The sequence below is a fragment of the Eleutherodactylus coqui genome, chromosome 12 (assembly GCF_035609145.1).
Source record: "Eleutherodactylus coqui strain aEleCoq1 chromosome 12, aEleCoq1.hap1, whole genome shotgun sequence".
Classification (NCBI taxonomy): Eukaryota; Metazoa; Chordata; class Amphibia; order Anura; family Eleutherodactylidae; genus Eleutherodactylus; species Eleutherodactylus coqui.
This window is the reverse complement of record NC_089848.1, coordinates 85,738,356-85,755,698: the sequence shown is the minus strand read 5'-3', so window position 1 is coordinate 85,755,698 and position 17,343 is coordinate 85,738,356. Positions and strand designations below refer to the sequence as shown.

The window sequence follows — 17,343 nt, the reverse complement described above, 5'->3', positions numbered from 1 at the left end:
ATTTTTTTATGCAGTCACTCTTTCCGGGCAAGGAAAAGTTGCCGTTATCTCTGAAACTTTTTTTTTTCTTTCCCCGCAGGGAGATGTTCCTTAGCGTTATTTTAGGTCAGCAGCTATTAGAATCCAGAATAACCCCAATCTGTCATCGCCAATAAGAGAGCTGCGCAGTCTGAATAAAAGCACAGGTTGCAAATTACTATGTGTCATAATGCGCCCACGCCCGTAGATTTACACTTCTCGCTACTTGCTTGACGCCCACTCTTGGTAACCTAGACATTGGTATTGTTCTAGTGGGTTTAATTACAAAGAGCATGTGCGCGTCTTCATCGTGTAACGTCAGCGTCGCTGGAAGGGCTTTACGGGGGTCTCAGTAATGAGGGTTTCTTTTGTCATTTTCCATAGTCTAGTTATACTGGTTTTAGAACTGATAAGGTAGTAATAAAACCAAAGAGTATCATTTCTGAAATGGTGAAAAACGTTACAAACTGTATTCACAAGTGTCCTCCATAGTAAAAAATTGTATACCCTCCAATTCCCTTCCATTTCCCTGTTAGTCTCTACAGCTAATCTTCCCTTTAGTGATTGCAAGGAGACCAGCTCCTCTTTCCCAGTTGCTTTTCCAAGTACTTCTGCCAGCAGTGGTGCATGTGATCGATGGTCGAGTTCCTTCCTATCTTCTCTCGGACCCTTTATGGATTGGCCCTCTCGGCACAGTTCTGTTTTGTACTACTTCTTTAGAGTTCAACCATTTGCATATGTCAGCCATGATGCTATCCATCCAGCGTGTTCTTTGGCGACCAGGTCGTCTTTTGCCGCTGACCACTCAAAAAGCCTGATTTGATGTTTCTAATGAATTGGCTCGCATTATGTGGCCCGAAGTATGAGTCTTGTGTCTTTTGTAATTTTTGCCCTCTAATGAAAACTTTGGTTTGATGCTGTCTAGGACTGCTTTGTTTCTGATCTTGGTGGTCCAAGGAATTGGTAGGAATTTCCTCCAGCACCAAAGTTTGAAGGCTTCACTCTTCCTCTTACCGTTTTTTCTTCAGTGTCCACCATCCGCAGCCGTGAGTTGTGACTGGGAAGATAACTCTGCTGACTATCTGGCATTTCAGTGCAAATTTTTAGGTCTTTGTCATTCTGGATTTTATCCATTAACATTGCTTCAACCTAGCATGATTCGTCGGGTCCTGATTATTCACTGTGGCCGATTTTTCGAACAGAAGAAGTCTTGAACTGCCTCTATTTTTTTTTTCATTGTAGATCCCCCCCCCCCCCTCTGTACCGTTACCAGCTGTTGTCATAATCTTCGTTTTCTTGATGATAAAGTATAAGCCAGCTTTTTCACTTCCTCCTTTTAACATTTTTTCAGTTAGTCAAGAGCTTCCTTACTGAGCAGGTCTATTATATTAAGAGGTGTTTACGTGTTCTATGAAGTCATGGTTACTTTAGAGGAACCGAGGAATAAAATATGTATACACATAAAGGAGCGTTAGATTCTCCTCAGGCTGCATGTACCAATGTCCCTCTGCAGAATGTGCCACCCCTCCCACCCTCCTCATTTGGCGCGAGCATTCTTTAGGTCCTAAATTTCCCTTCTTTGCTTTTGCAATTAGCATTGAGTAATAGTTGGGACCCCATTACTTTTCTTATTTAGTACATAAAGAATGGTCATGCCAAATTCCATATTTGTACAACATAGGGAAGTTGGAGAATTAGTGTAGAGTCCGTCAGTGAAAGCTTTCACCTTGCTAGATGGCGCCAATGTCTGCGTTGATCGGCAAGGATCCAGTCGCTCACACAGTCCATATAAAGTCCATCCCGCTTTATTTTATTCCAGCAACAGAAAATCTGTGGAAAATGGCCACTTGCAGCACATAAACCTTGTGTGGGGCGCTAAATGATAGAGTACTCTGCTCACCTAGTAAGAACATGCAGCATTTGTCTGCAAATTATGGGAAGTTCACAGTGGACTCATGTCACTCCCAGGCTCTGGGTGAGATGTACACTCCTTCCAGTACCCTCCCTGTCACATGCCTACATACCCCACCCTGTCTTCTCCAGACCGGAGGGCTGGGCATTTATGGCCATCATACACTGCACCCATACCTGCATCTGTTTGTACTATAAATTCCTTGGTGAAATCAGTGATTAGTACTGGCTGTTGGCACAAAGCAAACTTCAGGCTATGAAAAGCCTTCTCTGCCTTTTAGAGTCCACGTCACCATTACGGACATCCGACCTTTAGTCAAATCAGTCAATGGTGCAGCTATGGAGGCAAACTTTGGCACAAACCTGTTATAATACTCTGATGACAAGAAAACCCTGACTTGTTTCCTAGTTAAAGACCTGGGCCAACTCTGTATAGCCTCCACCTTGTTAATCTGAGGTTTGACTACTCCTCTGCCTATGATGTAGCCAAGGTTTTTGGCTTCCTCCCAAGCTTAAAGCACACTTTTCAGGGTTTATGGTCAGGCCTGCATCCCGTATGGCATCCAAGACCGTCTGTACTTTGCAAAGGTGACTTTCCCAATATTGAAAAAGATGATGTGATGCCTTTTTTAATATACTCTTATACTGAAATCAACTTTTTGGACAACGGCATAAAGATTTTAAACTCAATGCAGACATCCCTATACCAAAAACCGATTGATCGGCCTACATACCTCAGATGGGACAGTTTTCATCCTAAACATAAAGTCCATTGTCTACAGCCAGGCCATCAGATACAACCGGATCTTCTCCAATCCAACAGCCAGAGAGGAACATTTGTACCATCTTAAAAGGACATTTTTAAATCAGGGCTACCATCCCACCACAATTGATGACCAAATCACCAGAGCCACCAGCATACCCAGGAATCAACTACTCCAATACAAGGAGAAGGAAAGAAACAATCATGTGCCTCTAGTAGTGACCTACAATCCGCAACTAGAGGTACTAAGGAAAACCGCGAAGAAACTCCATCATACCCTACACAAGGATGACCACCTGTAACACAGAAGGGGAGGCTGAAGGACATTTGGTTTTATGGTTCCCGTTACATGTACTGCTTTTGGCTCGCACCGTCGTCTACGGTTGCAGTTGTATTGTGAACGATGAAACTGGACCTGTAAGCAGTGGAATCGGGTCGCTTCAGCGACCAATCCAGCTTTAGTTTGGGCATGGACAACGGGTGTGTTCGTGTCTGGAGACCTCGGGGTGAGTGCCTTAGTCCTGCCTTTGCTGTGGAGCGGCACACTGCCCCCTGCTGGTGTGATGGTCTGGGGGGCCATCACATACAACAGTTGGCCCCCTAGTAGTGGTACGAGGGACAATGACAGCTCAGTGATATGTTCAGGACATCCTGCAGCCACATGTGTTCCTCTCATGACGGCTTCCAGCAGGATAATGCTCGGCCGCACACACAAGGGGGTCACAGGAGCCCCCACAACATTGTCACACTTCTGTGGCTGCCCGGTCACCAGATTTATCACCAATGGAACATTGCAATAATTCCTATAATTATACATACATGATGGACTACGGAGAAGGAACCCAGCACCAGACTATTATGAAAGTTATGTTTAAAAGAAAAATAAAAACTTTTTTGCCCATGGCAACCAATCACAGCACAGCTTTCATTTTTTTTCCTAAGCAGTATAAAAAATGAAAGCTGCTGCTCTGTGATTGGTTGCTACGGGAGAGCAGCGGTTGTTTTTGTTTTTTATTTTAAAGCCTTAATGTTTCACAAGGGCGAGCGCGGTATCCATCCGACAAGCTTGTCAACGTGCGTTTTACCCACAGATGTGAGGTAATTAACTCCCCGCCTCTATGGAATTCCGATTGGAAGTGTTTCCCATTTACTTTGATAGGAAACCTTGCATCGCACATCAGTCATGTGATATATTAAAAAGAAATCAATAGGCGATGCATTCTGAGGAATGCCAAAAAAATAGGATATGCCACGATGCGGTGAGGGAAACCGTCGCTCATGTGTATTCGAAAGAATGGAGTTAATAATCGTGCTGAGTGTCTTGTAATGCCCAAAACTCATGAGATTCTTGCTTGTGTGAAACCAGCCTTAGGCCTCATGCCCACGCAGTGGGCTCCGACCCTACCCGCAGCAGTGGACCCCCCCCCCCTTTTTTTTTTTTTTTTTTAATCTGTGCGGGTCTTCTGCGTCCAGATTTTTCTTTTGTTCTGTGGATGCCGGGGTAATCCTCTATTACAGTGTGTGTTATAAGAAACCACATGAATACACCCCTACCCAGAAGAACCAACAGGGTTACAGTAGCAACCAATCACAGTGCAGCTTTTGCTTCATAAACTTCTGTGAAAATGTGTACTTTTTTTTTTTTTTTGCTAACTGTGAAAAATCTCTTGTGCGAACCACGGTGCAGAATGCCACTTAAACGGGGTAAAGCACTGGCTTTTTAGTGTGGATTGTTTAGTAAAATCTAGGCCTTGGTGTCTGACAAACGTTGTGAAATCCAATATGGCCGCCGCGAGGCGAGGCTCCCAGCTTTCGTGCACCTTCGAATGTCAGACCTGTAATTGCGCAGACTGAGGGGATATAATTGTAGAGCGGGCAGATCCGTTGGCTCTTGTGCCGCTCTCCTAAGAACAGATACAACTAAGAACTTTCTCGCAATTGGCGCTGGCTCTCTGCCCGCCTCGCACCATTCGGCGTCTGCTAAGTGTGGAAATCCTGAGGGCATCTGGTGGAGGTGGGCAGCGTTCTCTGTAAACTGGATGTATGTTTTCATTTCCCATGCAGCGCAGGAATGTGCCAAATACGTTCCCAGAGCAATATTGTGAAGCGCTGGCACGGCCGTACGATGCTTGGAGGACGCCCACGTGGAGGGTTTTTAGAAAAGCCAGCTGGTAATTGCAGAACTGTGGCCAAAACGGCTTCACACTTACAGAACGTTAAGTGTACACGGCGCTGGTCTAACCTGGGACTTACGGAAGGGTACTGATATTACTGTACAGAGGTATAGTTGTTGTGTCTGCCATAACGGTGGCTTTGTGCGCAGGACTGCGGTTTACAGAGTCCTACATGTCCATGTCGTTCTGCTCAACAGGGTAAGCCATGTTACAACCTGTATGTTAGTCCGGAGCTGCATTCACAATTCTGCTGGTCGTCATTTTGAAAGTGTCCACAAGCTCATCAAGATGCAACCCCAATGGCTACAAAGACTTTTATAATGTGAGATGGAAGGCCGTTCATTTTTCCTATGTTATATTGCTAGACAGTGTTTGAAGTAAAGGCTGCCTTCCAATAGGTGGCGCTGCTGAGGTATTGTTCCATCTCCATTGTTTGATGTAAAGATGACACTTCTCAGAATGCAAATCACCAGAGCAGGTGACAGGAGGGGATTTCAGCTCTGAAACCTGCAGTATAATACAGGATATCACTCTGGATCAGTACAGAATAAGTAATGTATGTACACAGTTACTTCAGCAGCAGAATAGGGAGTGCAGCTCTGGAGTATAATACAGGATGTAACTCAGGATCAGTACAGGATAAGTAATGTAATGTATGTACACAGTGACTCCACCAGCAGAATAGTGAGTGCAGCTCTGGAGTATAATACAGAATGTAACTCAGGATCAGTACAGGATAAGTAATGTATGTACACAGTTTCTTCAGCAGCAGAATAGGGAGTGCAGCTCTGGGGTATAATACAGGATGTAACTCGGGATCAGTACAGGATAAGTAATGTAACGTATGTACAGTGACTCCACCAGCAGAATAGGGAGTGCAGCTCTGGAGTATAATACATGATGTAACTCAGGATCAGTACAGGATAAGTAATGTATGTACACAGTGACCCCACCAGCAGAATAGTGAGTGCAGCTCTGGAGTATAATACAGGGTGTAACTCAGGATCCGCACAGGATAAGTAATGTAATGTATGTATACAGTGACTCCACCTGCAGAATAGTGAGTGCAGCTCTGGGGTATAATTCAAGATGTAACTCAGGATCAGTACAGGATAAGTAATGTAATGTATGTTCGCAGTGACTCCACCAGCAGAATTGTGAGTGCAGCTCTGGAGTATAATACAGGATGTAACTCAGGATCAGTACAGGATAAGTAATGTAATGCATGTACACACAGTGACTCCACCAGCAGAATAGTGAGTGCAGCTCTGCAGTATAATACAAGATGTAACTCAGGATCAGTACAGGATAAGTAATGTATGTACACAGTGAATCCACCAGCAGAATAGTGAGTGCAGCTCTGGAATATAATACAGGATGTAACTCAGGATCAGTACAGGATAAGTAATGTAACGTATGTACAGTGACTCCACCAGCAGAATAGTGAGTGCAGCTCTGGAATATAATACAGGATGTAACTCAGGATCAGTACAGGATAAGTAATGTAATGTATGTACACAGTGACTCCACCAGCAGAATAGTGAGTGCAGCTCTGGAGTATAATACAGGATGTAACTCAGGATCAGTACGGGATAAGTAATGTAATGTATGTACACAGTGACTTCAGCAACAGAATAGTGAGTATAATGTGGTATGCAGCCCAACAGAAGATAAGTGATAGAGTGTTTATAAATGGAGGTAGGGTTTTATATAGGCTGTGTTTTTTGTTTTCTTAAACTGGAATTCCTTGGTGGGCATGAGCCCTTTAAGACGCTGATGATTATGCTGCATATTGTCGTTGTCTCCACAGATTGCCAAGCTGCGGCAACAACTCCAGCGAACTAAGAACAGCAGCCGACATATCAAGGAGAAGGACAGTTCATCACCTCTCCAGGGCAACCATATAGCAATCAGTCATACTCAGGTGAGCCCAATGCACTGCTATGGGGGGCGCTGTTCACACACAATCGTACAACTTCTATGCACCTTGAACATAATGCATTGCTCCATGATGATCCGCCCTCACGTAGGTAGGCTTTACCACTAAAGGGTGCGTTCACATCTCACTGGTTCGCTGTGGATCTGCCTCAGATGTCATCTTTTCAATATAAATTCAATTGAAAGGGGAAAATCTGCTGTAGATCCGCAATAAAATTTACAGCAGACCAGCTATATGTGACTGCACCCGTGGGCCGCTTTCACACGCCTCAAAATCAGGCTATTCATTTTTTTTTCTTTCTTTGATGCGAGAAAATGCATGTATGTGAAGCCCATGATCTCCAATAGGTTCCTTCACCTTAGTTTTCACTGATGCCATCTTGTGAGAAGAAAAAAAATTGCAGTGCTCTTTGTTGCCGCGACTTGTGGTTTTTGTTTTTTGTTCTATGGAGCCTCTTTGTTTATCGCATTGCACAAACTTCGATTTTCTTGCGATGCTTTTTAGCATTTAGAAGTCCTATTTACTTTTGTGATAAAAATCACGCAATTTTATTGGGAGCGGCCGTGATGCAAGATTATTCTCTCAAAAAAGCAGTGATATCTGAAAAATCGCCGGAACGAAGACTCAATTTTCTCGTGCCGAAATTACTGTCTGTGTGAAAGAGACCTCAGGCTGGCTTCACACAAGCATAAGTGCATTTGCGCATGCCTGAGTGCTGTGTGTTTGCAGAGTGAACAATGCTTTTTTTGCATGCACATCGGCATATTTTTCTGTTTGTTTTTTTTTGGCCTCGCAAAGCATGTTCATTCGTGCGTCACAAACAAACGCGCAAATTGGTTCGACATGTTCGTTTTCCAGCGCAATTACAGTGTTTAACGCATCTGCTTCCGTGTTTGTGGCCCCCCCCCACCCCCCCCCCCCCATTGGCTTCTATGCCAACCTTTTTTCTGCGCGTTTGCGCACCAATAGCATTTGTTCTATTTTTTTTTCTTTTTTCCTTTTGTGATCGAAATGCACGCGCAAACAACGGGCCCAATGGGTTCTATTCCCTGCATATTGCAGATTTTGGCTCCTGGACCACAGAATCACTTTAAAGGGGTTGCCCACCAGATGCCAAGCTGATCCTTCAGCGGCAGCTCTATGCTCTTGCTGATATAGGTGGTACTGAGTGATGGACTCTCCCTCTATGACATAGATTTTCTCCCATTTTTATATATACTATTGGGTCAGTGGCCAGCTATACATGTCCTGATAATGACCATGCCAGATTGTACTTGATCTTGTCACACCTACCGTGTTTCCCAGAAAATAAGCCTTAGCCTGATTTTTCAGGTTTTTATGGGAGGTTTGAAATAGAAGTCCTACCCCGAAAATAAGCCCTAGCTTCATTTACATAAATATACATTACTTAGCAGGCTCGGTCTAGGTCCTTCCCACTACTTTCCAGCCCCCCTGGAGTGGTACCTCGGCTGCCCACGCAGAATTACTTCCTGGTTACTGGCTCAGCCAATCGCAGCAATCACTTCATGGGGGCGGGATTTATGATCGCTGTAACCAGCAAGTGGTTCTGTCTGCGTCCGAGGACTGCAGGTATCGCGCCAGGGGGTCTGGAGAGCAGCGGAAAGGACCTGGACCGAGCCTGCTGGGTAAGTAAAATAAGACATTCCCCTGCAAATAAGCCTTAGCACCTCTTTTGGGGAATAATTTAGTATAAGACAGTGTTTTATTTTTTGGGAAACACAGTACATGCCCTATTATCGAAACGCAGGGGTTGTCGTTGTAATGGACTCTAGAAGTTTCTGTATTACATTGGTGCCATTCATCTGAAGAGCCATACAACAATGGTTGCTGTAAAGATGGCGGCCCGCCCGCCCGCCCATGGCTTTCACCGGTGGCCACAGTTTAATGGTGTTTTTAATGCAGCAGATAGATCAGAAAACTGAATGTATATGTAGGATAAGTGGGGAAACCCAGCAGGTTGACACATCTGATAATCCGGCAGCCCCTAATATGCCGCATTATCGGAGTGTTGTTAAAAGTAGGATTTCTAGACAGAAGTTGGATGAAGCCGATTGTTTTCCAGCCGCTGATGCTGTGTAATCACGTTCTTTGCGCTCGGCTGATCCGGAGCAGGCATGTTCCTACGTGTCTGGCATGTTCGCAGCAGATCCGGAACAATGTTTGGCTTCTCCTAATCTGTTCTAACTGGTCAAATATTATTTCACTCTCCCAAGAAACTATTTGTAAGTCTGTGGTATTGTTGTGATGTTTTTATAGCATTTACATTCCCATTGCCCTTCTGCTATGTAGATGTAGCCATGCGAGGACCGTCTCTCGCAGCACAGCTCCACCTTTATTTGCTGTATAACCAGTCAATGTTTTCATCACCGTTCTGGTTTCACCATTTCTTGTTTTTTGTTTTGACGTTTGTGCAACTTTTAAAAATGAAAAGCAGCTGTTTCTGGATGGAAACGGTCAGCAGGCTGCTGTTGACACATCCGTTGCTCTCGTCTTGTCGCCTAGACACAAGTCATAGCAAGAGCTATTGGCTATTTTTTTTTTTAACGTGAAGGTGAAAGGGAGCAAAAATGAAATCCTCATAAATGGTTAATAGAGATGAGCGAACCTACTCGGCCACGCCCCTTTTTCGCCCGAGTACTGCGATTTTCGAGTACTTCCGTACTCGGGCGAAAAGATTCGGGGGGCGTCGTGGGTGAGTGGGGGGGGTTGCAGCGGGGAGTGGGGGGGGGAGAGGGAGAGAGAAAGGGCTCCCACCTGTTCCCCACTGCTACCCCCGCGCCGCCACACCTCCCCCCCAGCGCCCCCCGAATCTTTTTTCACCCGAGTACTGAAGTACTCGAATATTGCAGTGCTCGATCGAGTAATTACTCGAAACGAGTACGTTCGCTCATCTCTAATGGTTAATAAAGATATATTAGAAATGTGCTGGATTTTACATTTGACAATGGAGCCGGTCTTAAAGGGGAAGCAACGTGTGTATGCGTGTGTGTGTATGCATGCATGCATGCATGCATGCATACATACATACATACATACATCTCTCTCTCTCTATCATAACTGCTGCAGCCAATGTAAATGCTAACCAGCAGTGAGGAGAGGAGCAGACGATTAGTTTTGAGCATGACTTTGGTTTTTTGTTTTTTTTTAAAGAGGTATTCCAGGACTTTTACTATTGACATGGTCGGGTCCAGAAGTATAATAGCTGGCTTAACTCCCATTGAAACAAATGGGAGTGATGCCTGCAATTACACTTCTGGCTTTGACTGCATTTAGAAGGCCTCGCTCTCATTGATTTCAATGGGAAGGAAGCTGGCTGTAAACACTTCTGGTCCTTACCACCAATGACTACATTCGGCCCTACCGCATTGACAGCGGGCTGGAGGATCAGCTGATCGGCACAGATCCTCACCGATCAACTATTGAGGACCTATCGTCCGGATAGATCATAAGGTTCCCCACCTTCTTGCCATTTTTGCCTAACTTGGGGAAAACCCCCTTTTGAGGCTGTATATACAGACTGACCGCTTCACTGCAATTTTACTGCATGTGTGATGTCTCTGCACAAGAAGTGCGATTTGCATCAGATTTACAGCAGTTTTTCATGTGTGTGGAAAAAAAAAATCGCTTGTGGGTCCAGGAGTAAAATGCTTTAAAAGCAAATTGTACTCGCATGCATCTCGTAGGAGTGTATTCCCCCCCCCCCCCCCACTCCCATAGAAAATAACGGGCGATTCATTAACAAGAATCACCCAAAAATAGTCAGTTAGGATATGCAGCAATTATTGTATTCGAGAGAGAATCACTCCTATGAATTAACTCGCTGGACGGATGGATTATGTTTTCATGAGGGTTCTGTGAATCACGGAACCGTCCAGAACTCCCGTGTGAATACACCCCAGGGCTAGCTACACACGGGCGAGCGTCATGTCGCACTCGTCAACCTGCGAATGCAAGGCCTCTTTCCATGCACAATCGCCTTGCTTACCTTCCGTGAAATTACGATGTTTTCGCACTAGTTTCATACGCAGTAGCGGATCAGAAGTGTTTCCTCCTGAATGGGAAACCTCACATGCGCATTGCACTATATGAGAACAATGCGATTTATGTAAGGCCCTATTGAAATCAATGGACAAGGCGTCCGAGGAACACAAAAAATAGGACAAGCGGCGATTTTCCTTCCCCTCTTGCCACATGACAGTGAGGGAAAACATCGCTCATGTGTATGACGGTATTCAGAAGAACGGAGTCCCTTCTCGTGCGAGTCGCGTTTTGGAATGACCTTCCAATTTTCAAGACTCGACTATTACAGAGACTCGATGGGTAGGTAAATTCAGACATGACGGCCAAGGAATATTCTGGGACTTCAAGCTTTTTGCAAGACAAAGGTGGAAGCGGTCAGTCCTGCACTTACCAGTAACTAGCAACAAGAAACTTTTTGAGCTTATTGAGCCTCCACTCATATGGGGCTTTTGGTGTGCGCCATTCTCTGAGTCGCTAGGGAGCTGACTGCTGGGACCTTAGCAATAAAGAGAACTGTCCCAAAAACCTGATTGTACATTGGTTCCCTATCCTACCGAGGGGGTTACGCTTGAGTAGAAACACATTTTAAGGGCCAGTTAACCTTGTTGGGGTTTTTTTTTCTCTTCTGACATGGGGACAGGAAAAGGGAAGCCCGTTTCTGTCTCAAGATAAACGAATGGCGCCAAACCAACCCCATCCATTTTAACGGGGTCCGTCCAGCCTTCACTAGGCCTTCCTGCATTTTCCCGGGTGAAGTGGTGCAGAGTTCTTCTCTATTTTGTCCTGCATTTCAGCATAAATCTGTGACTGAGGCTCCGAATGGAACTTCCGATGTAAACGAGCCCTAAAGTAGTCTATTCAAAAACTTAATAAGACTGTTGGTTGCGTGCGAAGCGGGGACCGCCCCTAACGGGGTCTCTGGCCCTGAGTAATGGCCGTAGCCTACAGAAGGACATGAAGAATGCATCTTGCGCTCTGCAGCCAGTTAATGATGACTAATGAAGGAATAATTTCCACTAGGATGGGGGGAGCGCTAATCTGTATGGAAACATCTTTCTGTTTAAACACACTTGGTAAATCTCCTAAATAAGCCGTGTCTGGCATGTGTAGCCCGCCAGCACCCCACCCTTCCTTCCCCTGCTGCGGCTGGTCTTACATTGGCAGAATACAGAATAGTTCAGCTTCCAAGGTTTTACCAGCGGCGATCAACCTTTCCTTACTCAAGATTTTAGTCCCACCCGAGTGTCATTACTCCCGTTAGGGTTATGTATCCTGAAGGCGTTTAACACTTTCATGACCAAGGGGCGTTGCCGCAGCTAATGTCCGGGTCACATTCTGCAGTTCCGATGCGCCCGCTTTTTGAAAAAATCATAACTTTTAATTTGTTGTTTTTTTGGGTAAAAATCTACATAAGGCTTCGTTTTTCGCAGGACGAGTTGTATTTTTCAGTGGAACCATTTAACGTACCGTATAATGTATTGGAAAGCTTATGACATTTTGAAGTGGGGTGAAATGAGGGAAAAAAATCTACCATTGCACTATTATGGGGGTTGGGCGGTATATTTGCCCCATTCATGGGACAGCAAAAATAACATGTCTTCTGTGGGTCAGTAAAATTACAGTTCCCATCAATATACTAATACACGTGTATGTGGTGTGGTGTTTTTTTTTTTTTTTTCTTGTGGGACGACCTATGTTTGGTTCCATTTTGAGGTACAAATTTGATGGTGTTTTATCTTTTTTGGAGATGGTCATCAAAAAAGTGTAGTTACTTATGTGGTATTAATGTGATGTGTAAATTTTTTGGGATTTTTATTTTTAGATGCATCAACTAGGGAATTTTTTTTTCTTCAAGATATTTTTTATCTAAAAATCATAAAATAATATTTTTTACTTGCGATCACTTGTTCTAACGTTTCGCATTCCTTAGAACACCTCGCTCATGCCAATTCAATGGGAGCTTTAATGCCGTGCGATGTGAGGCTTCCTATTGAAATCAATGGGAAACCCTTCCGATCCCCTCTCGCGCATGTAACTCTCACAAGTGGATTGGAACTTTACCCATGCAAGATGGTTTTGTCTGAGAAAAATGCCTCCCATGCGTGGGTAGATTGTACATTCATGTGCGCTATATCGGGCAGAGGTTCATGGCCCAATATCGCACTCGCCCGGGTGTAGGTAGCCTGTATGAAGAGAGCTCCGACTGGTTAGGCCTCATGTCCATGGGCATGCACTGATTCTGAGTGTGGAACCTGCAGCGCGGATTCCACCTGTGCCTGCAGACACGAGGCAAAAAATACATTTTACTCACGTGTCCGGACACGGTGCGGGCCTCCTCTGTCGCAGACGGAACTTCTTTCTCCTGCACAGCGCATGTGCACTGCACGCTGGCCGGCGTGTCGTGCGCATGCCCCACGCTTTTCTTTTTTTTTCTTTTCTTTAAATCTCCTGCTTTTTCGCGGATCCAGGATGCAATGGGAAAACATCCCTGCAGGATCCGCAGAAAAATAAATCCCTGGGGTTTTTTTTTTTTTTTTTCCCCCCACGCGTGTGATCCGCACTCCAGGTAAATGAGATCTGCAGATATTTATCATTGGGCATCCGCTGGCATGTAGGCTATGGGCATATTGAACTGCGGATGATGGTGTGGGTGACCCACGCGGATTCCGCAATTCAATTATGTCCGTGGACATGAGGCCTTAACTTGGAAATGTATTTAGTCCAAACCCCACCTGCCAGTCTGCACACCACTATATAATGTACTCTGGAAAGGTTGTGGTTTTTTTGTTTGTTTTTTAAAATATTTTTTAAATGTATTTTTATTGGTTGCCCTTGATTGTACATGTCTCTCTTTATCTTTTACAGGCTTCTACATCCAGATCCATCCCCGTCCCCACAGCAAGTATCCTGGTACCAAAATCCATAGGCTCCAGAGTTCCATGTAACGTTGAAGGGATAAGCCCTGAACTCGAGAGAGTCTTTATAAAAGAAACTAGTGAGAAAGATGGCGCCAAGGTATCGTCTGTTTAGTCATTGGTGGATTTTCTGAGCAATTCTCATTTTATCTCCCCTGTGCCATGAAATCTGCTCCTAGAGGTAGAGTTCTCAATCTAGTCTAATGAGCACCGATCAAAGTGCGTTTTGATCGGCACTCCTTTCGCTTTCCTTCACATGGGGGCAAGAATCTGCTTATGAGAGGCGAGTGATGGTAATTACGATCGTTCGTCCACATAGGATGGAAGTTCATATGCTGTTTTATTGAGCGGCAGGCAGAATTTTGAAAGGATAAGTAAGGTCCTAAATAGGAAAAGTAAATCGGTCACAACTCTATTATTCAATGCTAATTGCAAAAGTTAGTGCACCCCTATGTATTTTAACTTCCAGGTGTTGTACTAGCGTGAAATTTGGCGCGAGCATTCTTTAGATCCTAAGTGAGGAGAGTGGAAGGGGTGACACATTCTGCCGAGGGACATCGGTACATGCAGCCTGAGAAGAATCTAATGCTCCTCTGTGTATACATATTGTTTTCCTCGGTTCCTCTAAAGTAACCATGACTTCATAAAATGTTCCGTGCGAACCACACCTGTATCAAATTAACTCGGGTATTTCAGCTAGTGTAGATATATGTGCGTGTATATATACTAGCTTTAAAATTTTATGTTCAGAAGTGACCCTTCGTTTCCGGTTTAATAATTGTTTATCCCTGCACTGTTCGTAATTGGTTTCCAGCTTGCTTCTGGTGCCAGTTCCATTCCGGTGCTAGATCACACCTGGTTGGGGAGTGCATGTGGCAGATGTCAGGGTTCTGTCATCTTCCCCAGAGATCAGAGACATTATTGTATTGGGCTTTAGTAAGTTCTTTCTCTACTAGATATGACCTGAATACTAAACAGCCGACAGTCTGTTAGTAAGGATGTGCATCGGCCGTATGAATGGTGACAGCTACGTGCAGCGCTTCCCTAGAGGCTGCTGGATGTAAATGTGTACTTATTCTTCGTAGTGAAAAATTTAAATTGGGGGGGTAAGTCACGGTAATTGCACCATAGTTCATAAGTAGAGATGAGCGAGACCCCGACCCTTTCATAATTGGAGCTTTCCTGTATGTAAATTAGAGCTGTGACCCTGAAGTTCGGCAAAAAAAAAAGGTTTTACATGGATCGGTTTCAGTGTGAATTCACATTAAATGGGAATTCGGCTATCTGAGTGACTTCCAACAAGGCCTGGTCATTGGTGCTAGACTAGCTGAGGTCAGGACTTCACTGCCAACCGTGTGGGGGTTTCTCATGCAAGTATGTGAAGAGTATACCAAGAATGGCGTGATCAAGGAAAAACATCCAGCGAAAGGGGATCCTGTGGATGTCAAGAACTTGTCGCCAAAAGGCAGCAGAGGAGGATGTCAAGAATTATTCTGACGGACAGGCAGTGCATAATCAAGCAAGTTGAACCCAAATACAACAGTGGCGCTGAAACTAACGTGTACAACTGGTTCCTTAACGTGGGAGGGCTTGAACAGCAGTTAAAGTTTGTTTCCCTTTGTCAGCAGTGACACAAAGACGAAATTCCAGTGGGAGAAAAGGGCAAAAATTGGATCACTGAGCAGTGGAAAATATCACCTGTTGCACCGTGCTGATGGGAGGGTCAGAAATTGACGCCAGCAGCATGAATCGATGAACCCTTCCTGTCGGGTGTCAACAGTTCACGCTGGTGGAGTTGGAGTAATAGTGTGGGGAATGTTTTCTTGGCGCCCCCTGGGGTCAATAGTCCTGCAGAATGATTTCCACTCCTAGTGGAATCTATGCCATAGTGAACTGCGGTTCTGAAGCCAAAGGAGGTCCAACGTGGTACTAGATAAGGGGGTCTTTAATAAGAGTGGCCATTCAGTGAATACAGACCACAAGTCTCTTGCATAGATACAAAGTGAAATTATACAGCTCTTGCTACATGCCACCACCACTATGGGGTGTTTTGAAGTTTACCATAAATTGCTTGCATGTTGAATGCAGTAAATTCCCCCTATTAGTAGCTGCAGGCTGTTAAAGATGAATTGTTGACTATATGGGGATAAGGTCTAAAAGTATGTTTAGGGGGTTGTACCAAAACTACAATTTAGCTTTTTTTCCCTATCCACAGGATAGGGGGTTAACTTGGTGATCGGTAAGACCCCTGCCGATCTTGAGCGGGGATTCTATGTCCCCTATAGCCTGTCCCTCCCCAGCCCCCCCCCCCCCTCTTCCCCTGCAGAGATGGCCCGCTTGCCAAGCATGCACAGCCAGTGCTTCATTAGTTTCATTGGGGTGGCAAAGTGGGAGCGACTTTGTGATATAAAATGAATATTCACTTTAAAAGGGTTCTGTAATTAGAAAAAAAAATCAATACTTACCTATTCCTCCCCAGTCAGTCTACTTTCCAGATCTTCTCCCCTCCGATCATCTTCTTGCTCCTCCAGTCCCCCGGGTCACCTCACCTCCAGCCCACCGATGTAGCTTACCTTCTCGGCATTCTCCTTCCTGCCGAGCAGTGGACTCTGTCACTAGCTGTCTAGGGAGGAATGCCGAATCCTCGGCAGCCTGCTTTAGCATGCAGGCATGGGCTATCGCCGCGAGTGTTCATATACTAGATGAACACTAGTGGTGAGACACCACAACTGCGTGCCAAAACAGGCTGCCGAGGACTCAGCATTCATTGCCCTGCAGAAAGAGAACTGCGTAGCGAATGGACGCTACATAACAGAGAGAGGAGGATACGGCTGGAGGTGAGGTGACCCAGGGGATTTGGCGGAGGCAGGAGGAGATCGGTGCGGTGAAGATGCAGTGAGAAGACTGATTAGGGAGGAATAGGTAAGTATAGATTTTAATTTTTTATTTTTTTTTTTATGACAAAACCCCTTTTGAAGGTTTGGTTCCCGAGCTGAAACCAAAAAGAATATGTTCTCAGGACTGGGCTGTTTCAAAACAAAAAAATGTAATGTCAAAGAATCCCTTTGTAGTGGGTTTAGTCCCATAATGGACTTGCCATTCATAGTTCTACCCTTAAACTTAGAAATCAGACTGACCTCCCAACACAGGACTCCTTTCCCGCTGGATGCTGACCAGTTTACTTCTGACTAGAAGGCCGTGTTGTTAACCCCCCCCCCCCCCCCCCTTATGGACCTCTAATTGAGACCTTTTAATTCCAGAGCCCCCCACACTATTGGCTGCACATCCTGATAGGGATCTCTGGGTTATTTCGCTTGGGTTTAGTGTAGGAGGTTTCCTTTCTGCAGTAAATTGCGCTTGTTATCTTGGTACGGGCTATAAATACCTCCGCGCCGCACGGTTTTTCCTTAACTGTTAAAGCAGAATGTTCCACATAAAGCAAACAACTCTATATATAAACTGCAGCTGAATCTCCTTATTTTAGCCCTGGCTGCATCTTATTATACCGGCTGTTTGTTTTATGGGACGTGGAGGTCTATATGAGATCATTACAAGGGATGAGCACCGCTGTATAATGATGGG

General features: G+C 44.9%; 1 protein-coding gene across 1 annotated transcript in view; it reads left to right on the top strand.

Moving 5' to 3' along the window:
* Positions 1 to 17,343, top strand: part of GLCCI1 (glucocorticoid induced 1) — a 54,980-nt gene that overhangs the window by 21,811 nt on the left and 15,826 nt on the right. Inside the window, exons 4-5 of the mRNA XM_066585342.1 lie at positions 6,677 to 6,790; positions 13,712 to 13,861. Coding sequence (XP_066441439.1) covers positions 6,677 to 6,790; positions 13,712 to 13,861 — 264 coding nt within the window. The remainder of the gene's footprint in view (positions 1 to 6,676; positions 6,791 to 13,711; positions 13,862 to 17,343) is intronic.